The sequence below is a fragment of the Fundulus heteroclitus genome, chromosome 12 (genome assembly GCF_011125445.2).
Source record: "Fundulus heteroclitus isolate FHET01 chromosome 12, MU-UCD_Fhet_4.1, whole genome shotgun sequence".
In the NCBI taxonomy this organism is placed as follows: Eukaryota; Metazoa; Chordata; class Actinopteri; order Cyprinodontiformes; family Fundulidae; genus Fundulus; species Fundulus heteroclitus.
Window position 1 is genome coordinate 9,947,862 of NC_046372.1, and position 16,609 is coordinate 9,964,470.

Consider the following 16,609-nt stretch of genomic DNA (forward strand, 5'->3'; position numbering starts at 1 on the left):
CCAGGTTGATTCAAATACAGTTGAACTCATATTTTTCTATTCCATCCATTTTGAAAAGTGTGGGTTATTTTAAATATAGTGTTTACTTAACACACTATTTTAGTTAAGCACATAGCACTATAGTAAAATATGGTGGTGGCGGTGTGGTAGTCTATTCCCACTTTGCAGCTTCAGGACCTGGACTACTGTAACTGAAAAAAACATGAATTCTGTTCTCTAAATGAAAATTATTGAGGTGAACGTCTCATCATCAACTCACCTTCAGATCAAACTCACTTCTGTCTGAGCACAGTGATCTGAAGCACAACCGCAAATCCACTTCTAAATGCCTAAAAACAATAAAAATTTGGAATTAAAACTCCCTAAGATGCTAAAGTTTCATTTTTGTCTGGCAGATCATGTAGGAAAACTCTCCAAAAGGGTGTCACAATCATTTATTAGGATGAAGGGGCAGCTTCTATATTACACAGGGCCAAGTAGGTGTGATTTTTTCTTCTTTAAGATATACAATTATAACTGAAAAACAGCTGTAAAGTTTATATTAAGTTTGTCCAACATAAACGATTTCTTCATGGTTGTGATAGATTTTGGTGTAGAAAAGAAACACTTAGAAGGAATCTGTAAAAGGGCAAACACTTATTCAAGAACAATAATAGAACCTCCCTCCCTCCTGCATTTGATAATAATTAATTTTAAATTCAATAACTATCACAATTAACATTTTCAGCAAAAAAGACAAACAGAAAGCCAACAAACAAGCTTAACTTTATTGATTAGGACAGTAATTTCTTCCTTCAGACATGTAAGCACAAAAACATAGTGGACAAAAGAACTGCCCCATCCCAGAAGTCTAAAAATAATTTGTGGAGAAGAAAGTACAAGTTGCAGGGAAGGAATACATGGAACGCCATAACCAAGTGGCTGGTCTAGTGTACAGAAACATCTGTTCAGAATACCAACTGGAGACCCACAGGTCAAAATGGGAATCACCTCCCAAGGTGGTGGAGAATGACAGAGCTAAGATCCTGTGAGACTTCCAGGTACAGACAACATTGAAATGGCCCACCAACCAGACATGTTGATCATTGATAAGCAGCTGAGGGCAGCTGTTGTAATCAATGTGACCATCCTGAGTGATGGAAACATCAGGAAAAATGAGCATGAGAAACAGGAGAAACACCAAGGGCTCAGGGAAGAACTAGAAAGAGCCTGGAAGGTGAAGACACTAGTAGTGCCCGTGGTCATTGGATCACTCAGGAGAAATGGCTCCAACAGATTCCTGGAGAAACATCAGACATCTCATTCCAGAAGGGTAAATCTTAAGAACAGCTAAGATACTAAGAAGAACTTACTTAAAAATAACAACGGGGTCGTAAAATGTAAGTCAATGCCTTAAGGTTCAATTGAATGAAGAAATTGTCTCTGTATATGTTTCTTAGAGGAAACAATGCAAGAGCAAAGCCCATGGAAATTGTATAAATCTTGTCCATAAAAAGTGTCCTTATTTATTTTCTTGCTTTATTTCTTTCACCACAGTATAAAGCTGGTCGGAGGAAAAAAGAATTAAACAACTTATCTGCCTATAATGACTAAAAACGGGCTAAAAAACAAACAAATCTGGAACCATTAGAGCAATTTTATTGAAGGTTTTTAAAGCAGAAACTGCTAAAACTAGTTATGTATCCTTATTACCATATTTGATCAAAGTTTTAAGAGCCAGCGCCAAATAACGCTCTTCGTTAATTCACCCGAGTCAATAGGTGGCAGCACCTCGCTGACCGGAGGCTCTGTCATGCAGAAGAAGCGGAAGTGGACGCTTACAGAGCAACAGCGCCACTTTTGAGCTTGTTGTCAACCGTTCTAAACAAACCGCAGAAGTTGTAAAGAAACCGGCCTATACACAAGCCCAGAGTTATATCTTTCCAACAGAATCATCAGGCATACATCTAAGGTGCGTTTTATTGTTTATCTGTACTACACGTGACTTAGATATACGTGAAATTCGAGAGTTTAAATGACTTAACAACTGTAAACACGGTTGCTAGGAGCTGAGTTTAGCTAACGGTTGAATCCAAGCTTCATTTAAAGACGTCTAAAGTGTTGTGAAAACTGGCAATAAATGTTTTTTTTTTTTTTAAATCGGACAAAATGAAACGTTGGTATTCAGAATTAAATGTTCTGTTTAATTATCTGTAGTTAAGATGTGGGCTTCTGATGCTCAACTTTATTACCCTAATCGATAACAAAGGCAGTTTAATACAGGCAATGCCCACTATATTTTGCGTGACGCTTCTTAAAAACTACCCCCCTCAGAGCTAAGCGTTGACTTTTGTACCAGAAAAACAGTGCAATCGGCACAACTGTTGCAGTCCCCTGAATTTACCAAAGCCTGTAACTAAAAAAGAAAGAAAGGAATGCGTCTCGGAAGACACACTAGGATGTGCGCCATGCAAACAGTGACTGCACCCCTACATTATAACGTGTAATAGAAACACATATACAAAAATCATTAACTAAAAACGTGGGTAATTATAAAAAGAAACAAACTAAAACAGTGAACAAGAGTATATAATACCATATAATTGAATTAAAACTAATTAGATGGTAGAATAAAAGTGGCATATTATTTAAAAATTATGAAAAGTTTAGTTTAAGTGTTCATTGTTGTTCACATTCATAGTTCTTTGTGAATTAGACCTAAAAGAAAAAGATATGTTATGCTTCGGGACTTTTTGAGTAACAAAGTAATCTGGTCTTAAGATGTTGCCTAACTGCATCTGCATCAGTAGAACCCGGATCATGTGCAAGGTTATCATCTGTGGATAAAAACGCTGCGTTCAGCACAATTTACTTTGAACCTATTGCATATTGTTGTGCTTCACTGAGTAGACATATTTTTATGGACTCATCGCACTCTATCTACCACCTTTTTAACTAAATACACACAACCTCTTAATAAAAAAACAACTAAAAAATGAGGTCACTCATCCTCTTTGCTTTTACGTATATATGTCATTTTTAAAATCTGTTTTAATTACATTTTTGCTCCTCTACAATGGATGTTAAACGAATCTTTATACAAGTAGGTTTGAATTGAGGCAGGCAGCTGTTACTAACCCTGAAAGATGACAGCAATAGATACATATGATAGGGTATTTTCCAGTAAAGAAATTAAAATCTCATGTCGTTAATAAACCTTTTATTTTGTTTTCTAGGTCAAAGATGGTTCAAGATAATGCTCAGATTCGACGGCAGGGTGCTCATGACTTCATGGCATACTACGAGTTTTCCTGTGCAAGGCAGGATTCAGTCCCTCTCCCTGCTGTTAAGATGAACTTAGACAAAGGAATGCTTGACTTTAACGGGGACAGGGTCAAATTACTGGACTGGCCACCTATTCTCCACTCTATAGCCATCAACAAACACCTGCACCATATTGCAATAAGCAGCACATATCGGGGCGGTCAAGCTTCTGCAGATTTAGGTAAGAAATGGCAATGAAAAGTAAACTGTTCCTCCTTGCGGGCTTCAAAACAGTTTTATCTATTGACCTCGGTTCTATCATTTATAATTCCAGATAAAAGGTACTATAAGTCTACTTTTAAAAGGAAGATCCCAGCCATTCGTTCCAAGGACATCACCTTTAGGCTTTGTAAGGCACTGAGAGAGTGTCTCACGGTCTCTCCCATCCTCAAGACTCTGCATCTTAATGGACTTCCTTTAAGAGAAAGGGATCTCATCACTTTAACGAAGGTAAACACAGCCAACTTTATTGCACCAATGAAGTTGGAGGGGGGTCTAAACTATTGCCTCCATCAGAACCTGCAAAAGATGTTTGTCTCTTATTTTCTAGCAGTTCAAGGGGAAAAAATGTAAATGGTAAAAATCAGAATGCCCATCTCACACTGTATAGAACACCAAAACAGATCAGTTTCTGTATAGAAAAGCCTGATTGGTCCATCTCTAATTTAGAACCTGGTATGAGACTTAAAGCCTGTGGGGAAAAAAAAAAAATTCAAGCACTTATTTAAGAGCAGAAAAAAGATGAGTGTTACTTGTATGTGGTTCCAGGGTTTGGCAAAAAGCACCTCCTTGGAAAACGTTTCTCTGGCTAACTGTCCCATTTCTGATGAGGGCTTAGAGGGTATGTGTCGCGTTTTCCTATTTATCTGGAGCATTAAGAACATCGCCCGTTCATTCTGCACATGAACATGTTGCCTTTGGGGTCTCGTTTCAGTCATTTGCCAAAGTGTGAAATATTCCACAAGCATCAGATCGGTGGATTTCACGGGATGCAGTTTAACCTGGAGAGGAGCGGAGCACATGGCTAACATAATCAAGGTGTGAAATCTCCTTTTCTACCTACCACCTACTGGAATTGTAATAAGCTAACACGTCATTTTACTGAAGTAAAATGTTTTCACATATTGTAAATTCAAAAAAACCATCTGAGAAATATTTCTAATGGGAAAATAATAACATTTGCAGCACCAGGCAATGCAGAGACACGGTACGGCGTGGGCAGAGTCCCTGAGGTATCGGCTGCCACAGTTTGAAGGGATGAGCGGACTCCGTCGCGTCACCTTAAACTGTAACACTTTGATCGGGGATCGGGGTGCTGCTGCCCTTGCACACGAACTGTCTGAGGACCTCTGGGTCAAAGGTTTGTAGGGATTTTAGAAGAAGAAAAATCGTACCGTGTTCTTTAGTCCCTGTTGCAATATTGGTTGGATTTTGCTAAAAGGTTTTTGTTTCTTGTGCCGTGTTGAACAGCGGTGGATCTACAGAGATGCGGTCTGTCCAATGAAGGAGTTCGTCATTTGTTAGAAGCATTGAAAACAAATTCCTCTCTGTGTGTCTTGGATATCCGGAGTAACCCTCTAGTTGGTAAGACTGTCAATAATTACAAGTCCTGGAAAGGTGTTTCGTATCAATCATCCACTTCCATGTTTTTTCATGTCATAGCATCAACTTTCAATGATTTATTGAAATGTTATATGTATAAACTAGATAGAGTGTAGTGCATAATTTTTAGTCCTTTTGCAGTGTAACGGTCTAAGTTCACATCTTTGATACCAGGGACTCTGGTTCCAGTCCCGGTCACGTCAGGAAGGGCTTCTGGTGTAAAAGCTTTAACCAAGTCTGTGTGCAAATTATATTGACTTGCTGTGGTGATCATTGAATAAGATAAGATAAGATAAGATAGTCTTTATTGATCTCACAATGGAGAAATTCACTCGTCACATCGGCTCATACAAGAAGGTGCAGAGTAGGGAAGGTGCATTCAGTTATATACAGTGAATCTTCATATATACAATGGATCAAAAAGAATACCAAAAAAAAAAAGGGAGCAGCCGAAAGGACTCAGAATGTAGTTTATAATTATGACGTGAAAGTAAAAGTAAAAAAAAAAGTAACGCAAAGATCTAAGAATTATGGCGGGCATTTGTATTCAGCTTCCAGGCTTGGATTAGAAAATAAAGTCCCAGGCTTTTAAAGGTCTGAAGGGCCACTGTTTCATCCATCATCTGAAAATGTAAGTTGTAGAGCACAGTTTCCAGACCCAGTGAGGACCGAGCAGGCCCATGGTAACTCTGGAGGAGCTGCAGAGATCCAGTTAAAGTGCTCAGGTTGGAGGCTCAATCGACAGAACAGCTCTTAATTTCGCACTCCAAAAATTCTGTCTTTATTGAAGAGCTGTAAGAAGAAAGCAACACTAAAAGGATGTCTTAGGAAGACCAGGCTACATTTTGCCACACGCCTTGAAAATGACAGCAAAGATGCTTTGACCAGCACCTTATGCCTTCTGGTGCACAATTGGGGTTCTGATTTAAAAACAACTAAACAAGCTTCTGACTTTTTCTTTTCCTCACAGATAAAGTTTTAATTAAAACTGTGATCGAGAGAGTACTCATGAACGCTGCGGGACAGTCACCCGAGGTAACACTTAATCTTTTAGATTACTATTTATTATTCTAAGTACATGTTCTTGTAGGTCCTTTGTGAACCTGTAGCTCGTTTCTCTTCTTTTGTGTTGCAGTACTGCTGGATAAAACCAACAACCACAGAGTCACACAGAGCGCCTGGGCCAAGAAGAGGAGCCATACCCGTTACAGTCAGACGAAGATCAACATATAGGAAAGGTATGATTTTAGTAGTTTTGTTTCTTTTCACTCGGTTAAAAACAATCTGCATTGTGTTCACTGAGGAACAATGCACGCATGTGGGGGAGGAAGCAGAAACAACCATGGAACGTTCTTGATATGTTGTATTTCTAACGGTTGTAGTTACCTACTCAGATAGGACTGGCTTTAGCTTTTTGTAGATCTGTCATGTTAAATGAAGGAGATACTTTGGTTTTGTAGGGGCTGATAGAGGAGCACCACTACACAGACTAGCTCACAGGGAACAGGAAACAGCATTTAAGTGTGAACTTTGAAATGAAAACATCTACCACTTTTTTTTTTTCCGGAAATTGTTGATACACCTTTAAAAAGGTCTAAAGAGAAACAACACAGTTCACCAGTGCAGACGCTCAGATGTTGCTCAGATTTAAATTCAAACAGAAGAAAACAAATGCCAAAATCGTGTCTTCATGACAAAACAATCAAAAAGAAAGTTCACTTAAAAATTATTGTCACATATTAATATGAATCAAAATATGCTCACCGGCCACTTTATTAGTTACACCTTGCTGGCAAATGTGTACAATTTGTTCTGTTGAGGACCTCGTAAGCACCTTTGCCTTCCAAAATCCTTATTCCTTTGGAGCATAGATGTAACAAGGTGTCAGAAACATTCCTCTAAAGTTTTGGTCCTGATTGACATCATAGCGGGACGTTACTTCAGATGCGTCGGCTCCACATCCTGAATGTGAGGACAGTGAGCTTGGTACATTATCGTCGCACCAAATTCTGACCCAGCTCTCTGAATGTGAAAGTCGAAATCAAAATTAAACGAGACATGTTTTATTTTGATTTCGGTGAGTCAGTGTGAATTACAGCCTGTAGCCCATCAGCGTAAAGGCTTGACATCTTCAGGGATGTTATTCTGCATACTGTACCTTTTAAACCTTTGCTGTCTCAGATCAGTCTTTTCTTTCTCCTCTGACATCAACAAGGCACTTTTGTTTACAGAACTGCCACTCACTGGATGTTTGCTTCTTTTTTTGGACGCTTCACTGTAAACTCAAGGTGGTTTTGGTTGAAAATCTCAGTAGATTAGTGGTTTCTAAAATACTCTGGTCAGCCTGTACAGCACCGTGCCAGCTTTGTTAAATCCATTTTCTTTCCCATTCTGATACTCGGCTTGAACTTCAGCAAGTCCTTTTCACCCCATCTAGATGCCTAAGGGCATGGCATTGCTGCTGTGTGATTGGCTAATAAAGAACTAAGGTGGTGTTTCTAATAATGCAGTGGCCGGTGAATGTATTTGTAAGTTTGAAATGATTTAGTTTTTCCATTCAGATAAGGTTTGTCATGCAGATGAGCTGAACACAGACATAAGTCGTGGTTCTTTCTTTCTGTTGTTATTATATTTGCGCATATAAACCTCATTATAACATTTGGTCTCATTTCCAAGAGTTACCTGCTATAAACAGACATGTAATGTAAAAATATCATAAAACCAACTGTATTGAGTACAAATAACTCAATGCAACAACACTTTTGGCAACATGCAGGGAGAATATCTGTTCCAATAACTAATATTGTCTACTGAAAAATTACACTTAAAGTTGATTTTCAGTTGTATCTCATTGAAAACTTCTGGGTTCATGCCCTGATTAAGATAATTATTAGTGTTATCCATTGATTAAAAACTAATCTGAGTCCTGATGTCCGTTATGGATTGCCTCTTGGGGAGTTTGTTTTTGACATGCTCAGAATCCACAAAATGGTATATGGGATTTGAGCTTTTTAGTCCATTTTGTTTAATAAATGAAGGCATTTAACCTCTGAGTTGATGGAATCCCAGTTTTTGGTTTGACTCTTTTGCTCTTTCAGCCTCTCATAAAGGAACGTCTCCCAAAGGACAGACTTCAGTGGACGCTTTAACCAAGAAGCCTTCTTCTCGCTCCAGTTTTATTCCTTGGCGGACTGCTGCTCGAGCTGGACGTCAGAGGTGAGAAGAAGTGAGGAAAGCTGCCTTTTTTGTTTTTGGTTATATGGTGTGTGGCTTTATATTTAGTGGAAATTGTAAATACCACAATAAAACTTTTAATGTGTTTTAAGTATTAACTGGTTATTTTACTTTGTTCTATTTCAGAGGTCTTCCTCCTGGTGTTACCGTCATAGACAAGAGCTTTCAGGTTATGGTTCCCCCATTTATGCAAGTAGAATGTTCAAAGTATATCATTAGAAAATGGATCAAGATGTGAAAAGGAATTACTGAATCTAAGCTTTTAATCCATGTTAACATATGCTCGATGTGTGCTTCTTTAGGGCGCAGCGACGGTCAAAGTTACAATGGAGTCAAACTCAGAGGGAGAGGAAGACAGTGAAGATGAAGAAGAAGTGGTGCTGGAAGTGGGTCGGACGTCGTCTTCTCTCAGACTCACGGACAGAGTAACCGGACGACAGCTCGATCGTATGCAGGTCAGCAAATCAACAGCAACCATAAGTACCGGTACTTAAAAAAGCTAAAAACAGTCAGGGGCTTTGTTGTTTTATACTGTATGCTTTTAGAGCCTGCCTGCTTTAACAAGGAGCTCTTCAGGTCCAACGCGTTTTCCTGTTTGCCCTGCAGATGGAGCTGAAGGAGTGCCGTCTACGGCTGGCAGAAGAGCGCCGGGCTCGACTAAAAGCCGAGTCAAGACTCATGGAGGTAGTTACATCTTTGTCTTCAGCCAGTTTTATCTTTGGCTTTCTTTTCAATGAGATATGTTTTAATTTCAAAATGATTAAAATGCAGATTTTTTTTTTGTATTTAACTTTTTTTTTTATCAAAGAACAAACAGTTGGCAGGTTCAGCCATCTTTTAATTTCTTCTCAGTATGAGTTGGAGAACGGCAGACTTCGCGACGCCAACAGTTCGCTGTCTGAAGCCCTTGCAGCTACTGGGTCTAGATCAGCACTTCGTAATTTCAGCGCTCTTGAAGACGAGGCGGTCCTCGAGAGCATCGAGAACTCGTTTAATAAGTTCCACGCCTTCCTGGATCTCCTCAAGGATGCTGGGTGGGTTGTTTTTTTTAACTACACCAGAGTATTTGGAAGTTTACAAAAATTCTTAAACTCTTAGTTTTATTATCTGTCGCCGGTCAGTTAATGGGTCAGTCAAACTCTTTATTTTCTAGAACACCTTTCATGCACAGAGAAACAATGTAAAAACCCTCAAGAAGGTTAATTAAATAAGGCTTACCATGAAAAAGTACAGATGTGTCCAGTTAACAGATGTGATGTTGGTTTGAGCGACTGAGGAGACACAATAGCGTCATGATGGTGATGAAGAGACACTGGAAGTCAAGATAAAAACAAAACATGGAGTCTGAAGTCCTGCTAAGCGTTTAATAAAAAGATAAAAAAAAATAGTATAAAATAACTAGAAGAAAACAAAACTTCAACTTTTTATTCAGACAGCTTGTATAAAAGTTAATTAGTCCTGATGATAAAGTAAAATAAATAAATATATATATATATATATATATATATATATATATATATATATATATATATATATATATATATATATAGTATACACAACTGTTTAAACTCAACATAAAGCCGAGCTGAAAGAACAGTCCAACTACTGATATGATTAACCTAAACAGGAGTTTAAACTCCAGTCCTCCAGGTCTCATGTCCTTTCAGACGTGTTCCTGGTCCAACAGGCCTGAATCAAATGGCCGAATTACCTCCTCAGCATGCAATCAAGGGCCGCATCCGAAAAGGTCTATTGGGTAAGGACTATTTAGCTAAAGCAGATGTGCGTCAGCAGCCGCGTGACAAGTGCTGTCTGAATGATGCAGTAAGTAGAGAAGGAAGTAGAAAAATTGGCCTGTATGCTTCCTCTCATAGCTCCTTTTAGCATAGGAACCTCGCAAGGTCCCTTACGGGCGCTAAGCAGCTGGAAGGACTCCCACAATCCTTTGCATGAATAAGCACAACCCACCTCACGGAAATTAACGAAAATGTCCGGCGAGAAGAGAGCGCAAACTTTGTTGTTCATTTTCGGAAGGCTGTAGGCCCGGATTTGACTAGAATCATCCATGAGCGTTTTCGTTGCGTAATTACAGACGAGTTAAAGGCTGTCCGAAATCAGCACAGCCGTCAGCTGCTCCTTTCCTACTCGCGACAGTGTTCTTACTGTTGACCTCATGAGAGATGAAGGAACAGGAGCTAAGAGCTATAACTAGAACATTTCTGGCAGAGCCAACACTGCAAAAAGGGAACTAAAAGTATGTAAAAATTTCTTGAAATTAGTGTATTTTTCCCTGATTTGAGGAACTAAATAAGACTATTTGCCAATGGAATGAGTATTATTACCCCTATAATAAGAATTAATAAGAATTAGAATTAAACATCCTGCACTTGAAATAAGATGATGGATTATTCCATTGGCAAATAGTCTTATTTACCTGCTCTAATCAATGAAAAATATACTGATTTCCAGAAAACTTCACTTACTTTTAGTTCCCTTTTTACAGTGAAGGTCCCCAGAGTCTTACTAGTGACCTGATCATTTGACTCAGGTGTGTTGAGGCAGAGACACCGGGGCCTCGAGGACCCCTGACCTAAGAGAAGGTTAGATTAGTCTTCAGTTCACCTTTACAAACTCCAACGATCTCTGCTGCTCCCAGGTCTGAACGAAGGCCCTGCTACAGTTTGATGGTCATAATACGAAACACACGGGTATGTTTATCTTGTTTAGAGAAAAATATCAAAGCAAGGCTAGTACAGTAAAATAAAATCATACAAGGTTGTGACTGATACCATTCATGGCATTGAAACTCTTTAAAATGTAGAGAGTTCATAATTGGAGTTATTGGAGTTGTTGTGGAGGCTGAAAGTAAAGCGTTGCAGTAATCTTTGTTGTAGCTTAGAAAGGCATCTGATGAATTTCTGTCCTTATGTTTTAGCCTAGGTCAGCTGGCATCAGTTGCTGGGATTAACACATCAGATTTCCAGCCTCTGGGAAAACCCCAGCTCTCCTCTACGATGGGCCCTCAGTCAGAACGTGCAGCTGCAGCGACTGTAAGGGAGTTCGGGGATGTTCAAGAAGCCGCTTCTTTGGTAAGGAACCGGGGAAAGCATGTTATCCAGATTTCAGCGTAACGGCTGATCACCATATTTTACGTGTTACAGGAGCAGGATAGTTTTCATAAGCCTAGCGAGCCCTCTTGTGGCTATAGACGGTAACGTTTATTCCTTAAATCATGCTGGTCAATATGAATTATCTTTTAAATTTATATATAAGTTGCACCTGAAAATAAGTCGCAGGATCGGCCAAACTATGAAAAATGGTGCAACTTATAGTCCGAAAAATATGGTAGTTCTTTATTCTGTTAAAGTGCATTTCAGTTACGCAGCCTGGATTGTTTTTATCCACGGACCTAAATTTCCAAATAATTTTCTATTTACGTGTGTTTTCGCACACTGCGACCGAACACATGCCTGTTTATGTAAATTATGTGAAAAAATTACTGCAGGACTGTTGCTACTTCAGAGTCCAGAAAGTAATGCAAACAATCACTTGCAGATAGTTTCATAGCGGTTGTGGTTTAAAAGCTAACGGCATTCAATCCAGACCTCTAACAATGTATATAATGGCAATTCACAAGAAATGTCTCAAGTCACTTTACGTTTTTTTATGCAGAAATACCTGACCAAATCAATACAGTCGTGTTGACGGGTTAAAATTCTAATTTACATACACATTTATACACAAATTATATGACAGTTATTTTACAATGCCGTCAAATTAAGCTTATAATGCTGGTTGGAAAGTAGGTTTTCCAGGAACGAGGCGGGGCCAGGTGGTTCCTCTAGGGGTCTCTAACAGCAGTCCTGGGGGGCCGGTGTCCTGCACCCTTTAGGTGGTTCTCTGCTTCAACATGCCTGACTCAAATATCAGCTCATTAGCAGAGCTGGGGCCTGGCTGCATGCTAGAGAGGCAGTTTAGCTATTTTATTCAGGTGTGTAGGGCAACTGACACATCTAAAAGTTGCAGGCTACTCGAGTAGCTGTGGATCGAGCTGATCGTCTCTTACAGGAAGGGGTCACAGCTAAATGGAAACACTGGTTCAGGTGGGGGGGCTGAAAGCAGCAATAAATACAGAGCAGTAAGAGAAATAAGTAAATTGCTGACCATACTTACCGAAGGCTTTAAATATAAGAATTATTTTAAATTCCATTCTGGGTTTAACACTGAATTCTGGTTCTGCTGAACGTTTCTTTCTGCTAAAAAGAAGTATTTCCTTCCCACTGCCACTACTTACTGACCATTGTCAAGCCATGAAATAATGTAAAGTCAATAACTTAATGCTGCTGAGATTTAGATTAAAATCTTTTGCCTACTAGCATATTATTAGGATAGATTTTAATAGGAATATTTTTTTTAACTGAGTTTGAATCTGTCTAGATATTTGGACGCATTGGATCATCTTTCTGTTTGTAAATTGGATCCGTCGGTCTTGTAAAGTTGTTGTGAACTGGCGCAGTAGAAATAACCTGAATGGATGTGAATTCTCACACGACCTGGTTTGGTTACCGTCATGAGATCCAGCGGCTGCATCTTTATTCCGTTTAAATGTTCGTTTTCATTTTTGTCATTTCAGCCAAGTAAATTGGTAACCTCTCCTCCTGGTGGGACAACCTTTACTCCCCCTCACCTGTCCTCCTCTTTGCATAAAGACAGATTAGTGGATGTGACCTTTAATCACATTGAATTGGAGCCAGCAGACGCAGCGGTGGCTGGAGAGGAGGAACCGCGTCAATATTTTCGGCCTGATATGCAGCCAGACTCGGGCTCCGAGCACAGCTTTCACAGTCAAAAGTCCTTTGATCGTTTTTCCTTCGGCAACACCTTCGAAGCGCGGCCGAGGATGGAGACCAGCTCTAACAGGAGCAGCAGTCGCCACAGAGACGGCTTCAGCAACAACTCGGCGTACAGCCCAGCCTCTCAGAACCGGGGGACGCACGGCGGCTCCTCGGAGAGCGTCAGCGAGATCAGGAGTGACAAGGCAGAGTCTGTGGGGTCAGTGGGGTCACGGCGCAGAGGGAAGGGGAGGCAGATGGGGGGGCAGCCCGGGTCAGAAGGGTCGGAGGGAAGGCCTTACCCTGGGAGGGCATCTCTGAAACAAACGGGGTCTCTAAGAGCTCACTCAGATGATGAGTCCTTCTGATGTGGCATGACATTTTATTAATCCTACTTTTCTACATATTTGTTTTTTTTTTCTGTAATAATTGAAACATTAATCAGCAGAGAATTTTTTTTATTTTTATTTTTGTAAGACACACCATCAGGATTGTTGCTTTAAGAAAGAGGCGAGCCACAGAAGTTGAAGTTGCTCTTTAGCGCGTGTTTAGACACATTTACGACGGTAAGAGTTGATCCGCGGGATTAGAAATCAGCGCTACCTCAGTCAAGTCTTGGTTCGTATCTGCGCCGTCTCAGGTTAACGTCGGCACAGGCGAAGGTTACGCAGCAGGGAGATAAAACTCATGCTCGTTTTATCTGTTGTGCCAATTTCGTTCTCTTCTTGGAATTACATAATTTAGTTGCAGATGATTGCTTGGTTATCGCGGCATGGATATTGTTTTGTATGACATAATAAAAATGTTTTGCTTAAAGTGTTTGTTTCCTTTTTTTTTTTTGTTGGGTCTTGAAAGATATTTTGAAATACAGAAACTGTATTTAAAAAGTTGACTGTTGATTTTTGTAAAGTTATTTCTATAAATCTTTAAAATATGTTTTTATGTGGCCAACAGTGTGTTCTATACAAACACTACAATATTGATGCTGCTGGTTTCTGCCATCTAAAAGATGATTTTATTTTTTTTAAATTATCCAACTAATTATTTTTTTTTGCCATTTTGCCATGCGTATCTGTTTCATGAGTAGACGTCCATTGTGGCTCTTGAAAACTCATAAGCGCCAACATTTCCTTGTTAAATTTCTTGAAGTTTCAGGGAAGAAGTGAAGTCCCCCCCCCCAGCCCAGATGTGGTGAGGTAGAGTTATGCTGGTGAAGATTCTCAGTCATCCAGGTCATGATCAATCCAAAAAAAGGCTAAAATAAAACAACTGGGCTTCTATTCTGAAGCTGAAGACGTTTTGCTTCTCATCCAGGAAGCTTTCTCAGTTCAAAATGTCTGGAGCGGTGTGGGGGTTTCAAGCTTTATAGACCTGCAGGCCTCATTAGAGTTTAGATTTACCTGGAACTGATCCCCCCAACAATAGAGAGTCGTTAGGCTCTTCGTTTGCCCCGCTCACAGGAGAAATGTTTTGGTCACATGCATGGAGGTGAAACTTGGCAGGAATCAAACCTATTGCTGTGTTGTAAGTTTTTGAAAGTTAAAACCTGAGTCCTCCTCTTTAAAGTTGTTTTTTTTGTTTTGTTTTTTTTGTTGATCTTTTCATGGGTGAGGTGGAGTTGAACACGGTGTTCTTTTTGGACAGTGCCTGGTTCATTACTGTCACCACAAAACAACAAGTAGAGGCCAGAAGAATGACTGCGGAGGACACCGAGCACAGGAAGCGTTCTGTTAAACAGTTTCTTCCACATTTACATCTGAAGACGTGGTTCCTCGGGTCTTCGTGGACTGCTGTCCTGGCCTGACATTTTTCTGCAGGAAGTTTGCGTTTTCTCCCTGTGCACACTTGGGTTCTCTCTGGGTACTCTGGCTTCCTCCTACAATTCAAAAACATGACTGTTAAATAATCTCTTTAAAATGTTTCGGTTTGTGCCTGAATGGTTTTTCTAGTCTTTCCCTGTAATGGACTGTTGACCTTACCTACCTGCCATGAACCTGCAAAGATAGATGGGTTTTAATTAATAATTTTTTTTTTATGTAGGTTTGGTCAATTTCTCAGTATTTACATTTTAAATAATCACAGGACTTTGAGTTGAACCGTCCAAACACAACACGTGACAGTTTGTGAGCATGATAGAAAAAAAGTTACCAGTTTTTCATACGGGCTGAAGCCAACATTTATAACTTAACCAAAGCAATGAATTATGGAAATGCTTAATGATGAATTAATAACATGCAAAACTGCAGATACTCAAATTCCTTTTGAGGGAAAAAACTATTTTAAACTTATAAAAGGGAGGTCTAAAAAGTCATCTCTTTATTTGCTTGTTTTATTGTTTGACTAAACGGAAAATCCAAGTGTGAATCTGCTGCAATACGTTAAAAACCTATGTTCAAAAAGCTGCCATCCAAGAGGTATTTACGTTTGTAAAGATTCACAACTTGTTTTTCTACTTAGAAACAACAAAGATTTGCAGTTCTGCAAAGTATTGATTCATAATGAAGGCTAAATGAAAATGCAGGCCACACTTTTCAGATGTACAATTGGAAAAAAAGAGAGAAAATACAAAACTATGTAATTTCCCTTTTACCTTCACAATGTTCTATCTTTTATTGTTGGTCTAACAAAAAAAAAAAAACAATAAGTTCAAGAGACATAAATAGGACACTATAGGTAGTTATTTTACAGCAGCTGGGATAATTTGGTTTGTGCTCTTTTTCCTTTGGCATCTCACTTTCAGCTGCAGGACGACTGTCTTGTTGATTTATATCTCCAACATAAACTCTTTATGATGGGACTTTTTCACACATTTATTTATTGCTTAAACACTCTGTTTGCTTCTAAAAATAAAAGGATGATGATTTTTTTTACTAATAGGGTTTGTTGTAATGGTTGAGACATGTTATGTAACTAGGCACTACAGAAAATCCTGGTTGTTTATGTGACATCAGATAATTACTGCTTGTACTCTAGGAGCAGGGTGTGGTGCACAGCTAGAACTTGCTCTCCTGCTCTTTTGGTTTTAAGGGAAATGGGCATAGATAGATAGATAGATAGATAGATAGATAGATAGATAGATAGATAGATAGATAGATAGATAGATAGTGACATTTGTACTCAAGGTTTTGTTACATTTGATTCAACTGTGCAGGGCTCTCCGTCTTACTTTATATACAAGTGGAAAACACCAATTATTTTTGAAAGACAGAAAATACAATAAAAACAAGTCTGAAAAACGTACCGAGTAAAATTTGACATTAAACCCAAAGTTAACACGCAGTAAAAGCAGTTCAAAACATTTGCTATAGCACATCATACAATGATTGTGGCACACATTAAGGTAAATCAATGACTATTGCAGTGAAAATTGTACTCATGAGAAGAGGAAAACGGCACATCTGATGATCAAGCTCTAGATCGATTCCCTTATTTAAGGTGATGGTTAAAAGCTACACCTAAAACTTTGTTAAATAAAAGTTTAATACATTTGAACAGGAGACAAATTCTACATGATTGCAAGACTTTGGTCTGTAAACTTTTACATCTCGTCCTGATCCAGGATTAAGCTTCTCGCAGATAGAATCTGAGTTTTTCACCTTAGATTTTAGATGGAAACTGAAAGAAAAATCTATATATGT

General features: G+C 39.1%; 1 protein-coding gene across 1 annotated transcript; it reads left to right on the forward strand.

Moving 5' to 3' along the window:
• Positions 1-1,817: 1,817 nt before the first annotated feature.
• On the forward strand, positions 1,818-13,789 carry cep78 (centrosomal protein 78). The gene is made up of 16 exons (XM_012870092.3): positions 1,818-1,951; positions 3,216-3,484; positions 3,578-3,753; positions 4,072-4,144; positions 4,238-4,341; positions 4,489-4,663; positions 4,774-4,887; positions 5,876-5,940; positions 6,041-6,143; positions 8,004-8,121; positions 8,266-8,308; positions 8,442-8,594; positions 8,746-8,823; positions 8,992-9,173; positions 11,075-11,228; positions 12,773-13,789. Exons 2-16 carry the CDS (start codon positions 3,223-3,225, stop codon positions 13,337-13,339), a joined length of 2,367 nt encoding a protein of 788 aa, XP_012725546.2. The 5' UTR covers positions 1,818-1,951; positions 3,216-3,222; the 3' UTR covers positions 13,340-13,789.
• Positions 13,790-16,609: the final 2,820 nt, after the last annotated feature.